General features: G+C 46.7%; 1 protein-coding gene across 1 annotated transcript; it reads right to left on the bottom strand.

Moving 5' to 3' along the window:
• Positions 1 to 1,979: 1,979 nt before the first annotated feature.
• Positions 1,980 to 4,798, bottom strand: LOC311247846 (uncharacterized protein C8orf34 homolog; the record flags this gene model as incomplete). The annotated part of the gene is made up of 2 exons (XM_084338837.1): positions 1,980 to 2,117; positions 4,654 to 4,798. Coding segments are annotated over 2 exons (283 nt in total), but the record flags the coding sequence as incomplete, so codon positions are not given.
• Positions 4,799 to 7,667: the final 2,869 nt, after the last annotated feature.

The following is a 7,667-nucleotide window of genomic DNA, read 5'->3' as shown; positions in this document are numbered from 1 at the left end:
GCAATGTGGACTAAGTCATACATAGCACAAGTCCCCTCCGGTACTTGAGGTAACAGCAGTCGCATCTTTTCACCTGCGCAGCTCGATCTCTCAGTGGCGAGGAGTAACGCGCGGGAGGCTCACGCTGCCCCCGACACTTCCTGATTCTACTGCGCAGGCGCACCAACCGACCTGTAGGAGTCGCTGTCCACAACGCCCGATCCCCACCCATCAGTTTCCCACCCCCTAATACGGCCAATGTGTATTAGTATGAACGACCAGCTAAACTGAAAGCAATGTGGAGTGCTGGGCTCGAACAGGCAAGCCCAGCGTCTCCGTCATTCGTGGCGAGCGCCTTGCCCACTACGCCACGTAGCCGCCCTATTTTTGAAATATTGATATTAAAGACGCTGTAAAGCGTCTTCGGCAACTTGAGCATGGCCGGGAATGACGTGTTTAAGCGTTTCCCGGCACCCAAAGTGTTAATACTGCTGGAGCATTGGTTCATTTTTGGTCCGATTTTTCCTTGCACGATTTTGCGCGCCGCGTGGGAGTGAAGTCGAGACACATATTCTTGCAAAAAGGTGTCCCACGGTCTCCTCTATGGCCGTGAATATTTTCACGCGGATCGGAATCACGGCGCGCCCGTGGGACACTTTTCCGTTTCGGCGAGTTTATTCCACGCTTGCGGCTTTCCTTTTCTAAGCATTTTCGGGGCTACATGTGAATGAGTAAAAGTTGCGGGACGCCCAGATGTTTCCACGATGGAACGCTCGCGTGGATCCCATAATAGGCTCACTTAATACAGCGTTTTTAAAATCATGCAACATTTTTAGGGTCGCAAGCCGACCTTTTCCCCTCGTTTTCGATGATGGAAGTGATTTAGGAAAAGCTTCGGCACGCCGAGAGGTACCCTTGGATTTAATCTCGCGAGGATCGGGGCAATATTCGGCCCGTGGGAGCAGTCACGGGTTAATACAATGTTCAGAGTGCAGAGGGAAGGTGTGCAGAGGGGAATCCACACTCATGATTCTTCTCACAGCCCCGTTTTAAACTTTTAGGGTGTGGCAGTCAGCTCGAATCTGATTGGCTAGGATCGGTTTTGGACTCTAGATACATGAATCACATGGTTGAGGCTGGAGAAAGAGACCTACCCCCTGCCTCCTCTCCTCTATAGCTGCAGTGAGCACAGTGAGTCTGACAGTGTGTTAGAGGGAGTGAGAAGGAGAAGAGGGAGACATTTAAAAAAAATAAAAAATAAAAAATTATAACACAGATGAAAAAGAATGTAAACTATATTAAAAAAATTATATATATATATATTTTTTTTTTTTCATATTTCATATTTGATATTAATTCATATTTTAATAGGGAGGCCTGGCTTCCGTTGGCTTCCATAAGGATTCGCCACTGTTCTGAAGGCAGAAACTATACGTTTCTTATAACACTTTCTGAAGGCAGAAGCTATATTTTTCTCATGGCCAGTACAGAGAGACTCAGGAGCTTCTATCCCCAGGCCATCAGGATGCTCAACGACAATGACACTATTTAACAACCCATCATCTACACTCACAGCACACACATCCACACGCCACACACTCACTTTAAATAAACACTCACCGTAACACCCACTCTAAACACTTTAACACACTTTATATTTAATAGCAAAGAGATTTGCACTACAACTCATACCTCATTGCACCTTACCCTAAGTTGTACCTGATCCCATTGCTGCATTGTACCTCACTGTTACTCCTTTTTACTCTGTATTGTATATTGTATATATATGTATATTGATTGACTGAACACTTTTTGTTTACGTACTCTTGACTTTTTCTATTTTATACTTTTTATCTATTTTATCTAGCACACTCTCAGGAGCTCATACAGGGGGGAAAAAAGCATTTCATGGAAAAGTATTCTGTATTTTACTATGACAACTATTAAAGAAACTTGAAACTTGAAACTTGAGGAATAGTAGTAGATGAACAGACACTCACAGGACTTGGACTCTGGAGATGGAGGGGACAGGTTGCACACGGCCAGGTCACTCTTGGACTTCTTGGGTTTCTTGGAGTGAGTCTGCCAGGGCTGGTCATAGTTCTCATAGTTCCTGCACTCCCTGCGACTTTTGGTTTCTGCCGGGAGAGACACAGTAGTAGTCACTGCAGTATCACACAACACAACAAGGACATGCTGTAGAATGCTCACGTTTAATTCGGTGTGTTTTGTTGTGTGTGTTTGTGATTACATGCGCATTATATACGTAATCTAAAGATAACCTACTGACTGACTGAGTGGCAGACGGACTGAGTAACAGACTGAGTGACATAGTGACTGACTAAGTGTAAGAGTGAGTGACAGTCTGTGAGGTGCTTCACATCTAAAAATAGAAATGGAGAATCTTTTGTTCACTAGTTGATTGACTGAGCTTCTCATACATGAATGAATGAATGAATGAAAACTTTATTTAACAGATTGCAGAATGGGTACAATACAGTACGGCTCAATACATACAATTGTTAAGGGGATGCAGACCTGAGAAAGACGTTTGTCTTGTTTCCATCAGGGTCCCCCATTTTCAATTCATATAGAAGTAAGGAAGGAGTAACACTGACTAGACAACCGGTCAATATGAGTTGTCTTTTTGTTTTTTGGGGGCTTTTTCTGTATTTTTCACCCATCCCAATTGAGTCATTATGCCAATTCCCTTCCTGGTCATTGCACGCATTGCCCCACTGTCGGCCTGGGAAGGGTGTAGAACTACCACATGTCCCCTCCGATACATGTGGAGCCACCAGCCGCTTCTTTTCACCTGACAGCGAGGACTCTCACTGGGGGAATGTAACGCGTGAGGAGGTTCACGCTATTTCCCCCCGATCCCCTCCCTGCTGAACAGTCGCCCTGACCGACCAGTAGGAGTCGCAGGACACACACCCCACCGGCTTCCCACCCGGTAACACTGCCAATTGTGTTAGTAGGGACGACTGACCAAGCCAGAGGTACCGCGGACAGCTGGATTCGATCCCAGAGTGTCTGCGGTGGTAGGCGAGTGCTTAGTCCACTGCGCTACCCAGCCGCATCCTGTCAATATGAGTTTTTAATTGTATTTTGCAACTATTAAATCTTATGTTTATGTTGGCCATGTTGGTAAAACAACTACTTTCTCATTTATGACCGGTTAAGAAAGTAAAAAAAAAAGAAATACTCTTGATAGAGTAGATGGAAAACATCAGGACTGGATTTCCTTCAAACACAAGTCAACCTTCAAAGTGTGAAGAGTCTAAGGGAGATGTCATCCTTTTGGATATTCATTTTCATATGTTTTTCTTCATATTGTAGTATTAAATCACACATTTTACTATTCAATACTATTTGCAGCAACAATAACCCTAACAACATTGTACTGTGGCCCAAGTATGGTGGTAATATTGTATCAGGAGCTCTCTAATGATGCCCCCTTAACCATAACCCTAACCATTCATTCAATCGCCGTATTTACAGTGTCATCAAGATGTTACATTCAGAAGTGTCATAGTGTGTTAATAAATACAGAAACATCAGACAAATAAAGAGCACATTTTAAATAAATACAAAAATGTAAAGTAATTTAAAAACACAAGTAACAATTTAAAAACAACTACATATTGTGGTTATCAAGGTACTAAACCGACCCATAGACACTAGAGTGTTTCAGAGTTTCCTGCAGGGTATTCCATGAGGTAGGGGCACAGAAGCCATAAGACGATCTATCAAGTTCAGTAGAAACTCTAGGCACTCAAAGTGTAAGACGATCATTGGATCGTGTACAATAGGGTCCAGTGGTCCATTCCAATAAAGAAGTAATATAATTTGGACAGTCTCTAATTAAGGCTTTATAAAGAAACAGATCCAATTGGGGGGGGGGGGGGGGTACCACATAGTCTCATGCGCCTCTGCCCTTGCCTGAGGTGTTAAACAGTCTGATGGCTGAGGGGACAAAGGACCCCCTGTACCGCTCAGTCCGCGAGCGCAGCAAGATTAGCCGTCCACTGCGGCTGCTCCTCTGTCCTGCCAGGGTGTGATGGAGAGGGTGGCTGTCATTCTTCATGATGTCCTGCATCTTACTCCTTATGCGTCTCTTCACCACAGCCCCCAATGAGTCCAAGCTCCTACCCAGCACTGAAGCAGCCTTTTTGACCAGCTTGTCCAGCCGCCTAGTGTTCTGGTTTGCCATGTTGCCTCCTCAGCAGACTGCGGCATAACAAATAACACTTGCCACCACAGACCCTCAAAGGACTTGAGCCTCCTAAGGAAGAACAACCGGCTCTGTCCCTTCCTGTAGAGGGCATCCGTGTTCAGGTATCAGTCCAGTTTGTTGTCCACCACCTCAATGTCCTACCCATGGATGTTGACTGGGTGACGGGGGGGCTTGGTTAAATGCACAAGTCACACGAGTGAGTTCAAGGCAGATGGGGATTTTTTAACGTAACAAGTGTTCTGATTGGCTGAGGACATAGGCACTAAGCCAGGGCGATGCAGCAGTGTGAGGAGAGTACAGTTAGGCAAATCACAATTTGGCCAAAAGATTACTTAGGCAATTATCGTATGAGGCTAACGATATGCTACAAACCGGTCCATGAGCCTATCGTATGTTGACTATGTACAATGTGTGTGTTCTTGGTTCTTACCCACCTGGGGAGCTCATGGCCCACAGCGCAGCAGAGCCAGACAAGGTTCTGAGCAGTTTGCCCGGGCTGTCCTGCTTGGTCTGTAGGTGATCGATGAGAAAGGGAATAGGATGATCGGGGGTCTCAGTTATCAGTTTGGTCATCAACTCCTACAGTAGAAGAGCAACAACACAAAGAGATGTCAGACTGAGAGAGAGAGAGAGAGAGAGATGAGAGAGAGAGAGAGAGTGAGAGAGAGAGAGAGAGAGAGAGAGAGAGAGAGAGAGGAGAGAGAGAGAGAGAGAGAGAGAGAGAGAGACAGAGACAGAGAGAGAGAGAGAGAGATAGAGAGAGAGAGAGAGAGAGAGAGAGAGAGAGAGAGAGAGAGAGAGAGAGAGAGAGAGAGAGAATGACATACAGACAGATGAGGGACAGACATACAGAAGGAAAGACAGACCGAAAGATGGAAGACAGGTAGGGGTGGAAGGAAGCCATGAGAATAGAAAGGTGTCGTGTGACAGATAAAGGCTCCATTGAGACCTGGCGTTAAGATCTGATCCGGGTGATATGATCACAAGTGGACAGCTTCAAGTACATCTGTTCACACACTTAGAATTAGAATGTGTCTCCACGTGCATCTCGAGTGACCACTCAATATGCAAATAAACACATAAGCCTACACCTACAGGCTACTAAAGATCCATGCGATTACATAGATAATAATAGATAGATAATGTAATAGAGCACAATGCAGTGTTTCTATTGCAATGTTACTGTGAAATCCCTTTCATTTAGAGACTAAACAACTTTTCAAATGCTTCCCGACAGTGAGAATGGAGGATCTCTCTCTCTCTCTCTCTCTCTCTCTCTCTCTCTCTCTCTCTCTCTCTCTCTCTCTCTCTCTCTCTCTCTCTCTCTCTCTCTCTCTCTCTCTCTCTCTCTCTCTCTCTCTCTCTCTCTCAACATCAGTGCATAAATATGAGGGCCGGCCATACTCGTTATTCTCCTTCCATATTCTCATTGTGGATATTAACCTGCACCTCGCCTGCATTGTGCATGAATTTAGCTTTTCTGCCAAATATATGCCAAACACGATGTAGTTAGCAGGTTGCACAATTTGAGGACCAACTGGAGATGATAAAATGAAGGTAGAAAGGGAGAGCAGATACTTTGGCCTTTCAGTATAGCATGACCAGTATACCACTCCAGAAGACTTTCAGCATAGCATGACCAGTATACCACTCCAGAACACTTTCAGCATAGCATTACCAGTATACCACTCCAGAAGACTTTCAGCATAGCATGACCAGTATACCACTCCAGAACACTTTCAGCATAGCATGACCAGTATACCACTCCAGAACACTTTCAGCATAGCATGACCAGTATACCACTCCAGAACACTTTCAGCATAGCATGACCAGTATACCACTCCAGAACACTTTCAGCATAGCATGACCAGTATACCTGTTGAGATCAGAGGTTCTGTGTAGGATTGTTAGTAACTGTCTAACTGTACATATGGCTGTTTACACTAGTAACTGTTTACCTGCATATATAACTGTCTCCACCAGTGACTGTCTAGTTGCATATATATCTGTTCCCACTAGAGGGCGCTCTAGGCGGAGCCACCCAGGTACACCACCTTGTGGCGTGTATAAAAGCAAAGGTATACTCCCACTTCGTTCTCTCCCCCCATGCCTCTCAGAGAGAGGAGACCTGTATGTTACTGCTGCTTTCCATGTGAATAAAAAGGAACAACGCCAGTTAAGGCTCAAGATAGAAACCATGCCTCTTGACCACATTATTGTTGCCCTATAGTAGAATTCTGTTAACAGGTTATGGGCCCAGATAACGCCGGGGCGAAATAGTGGAAGTACTGTAGCAAGCTTAGCTGAAGTATAAGCTAGGATAGTGCTGGGAGCACCGCGTGGCTAGACGCTAGGCCAACAAGAGCAAAAGCTAAGCATACCATTAACGAAGAGGATGGAAAACAAGAGAAGAGACAAATGGCCGACATTCAATGGAAAAGCGGAGAACTATGAGCTCTGGGAAGAGCGCATGCTGTGCTGCATGCACGGGGCAGGGCTGAAGGAGACGATCCTGGCGGCCCCCACCGGAGAACTGACAGCGGAAGAGCAAGCCCTGGACGACCAGCGGAACGCAAGCACGTACTGCGTGTTAGCGCTGATGCTCGACGACACCAGCCTGGGGCTGATATTCCTAAAGACAGAGGCCGAGAAAGCCTGGTGGTACTGAGAGAGCATTTCATCGGGCGAGGAAGACCCAGAGTCGTGGCCCTCTACATAGCACTAACGGGCCTGAGGAAGGGGACCACTGAAACCGTGACCGAATACGTCAACAGAGCGGAGCAAATCACGACGCCACTGAGGAGTGCCGGAGAAGCACCAAGCGATGGGCTAATGATGGCGATGATAATGAGAGGACTACCGGAGCTGTACAAACCGTTCACACTCCTGGTAACACACGGTTCAACGGACATGACGTTAGGACAGTTCAAGGCTAAGTTAAGGAACTTCGAGGCCTCAGAAGACACCCACCCAACCGCCGCGGAGGAGGGGGAGAGGGTGCTAAAGGCCCGAGCGACGCCAAGAGAGAGAACCAGGACCACGACGGAACTGGCGTGTTGGCGATGCGGAGATAAAGGCCATCGGAGAAGCGAATGCAAAAGACTGTCTGGTGTAGCTTCTGCAAATCCACGGGGCACACAGACAGAGCGTGCATGAAGAAACACAACCAGAGCATACGATACGCGCATGGACAATATGGTGGCTACGGACGAGACGGCGGCCATGAACGAGACAGAGGCCACGGACAAAATGGCGACTACAGACGAGACGGAGGCCACGGACGAAATGGCGGCTACGGACAAGATAACGGCTGTGAACGGGGTGACGACAGCGGACACGATGACGGCGACGATCGACGTGAGATGAATCGAGACGACGCCCGGAGAATCGATGGCGGCGACGATCGACGTGAGGCGAGGCGAGACGACACCCGGAGAATAACGGGACA

The sequence above is a fragment of the Notolepis coatsorum genome (assembly GCF_963971535.1).
Source record: "Notolepis coatsorum genome assembly, contig: SCAFFOLD_4602, whole genome shotgun sequence".
Classification (NCBI taxonomy): domain Eukaryota; kingdom Metazoa; phylum Chordata; class Actinopteri; order Aulopiformes; family Paralepididae; genus Notolepis; species Notolepis coatsorum.
The sequence above is the reverse complement of the archived record's forward strand: the minus strand, read 5'-3'. Positions and strand labels throughout refer to the sequence as shown.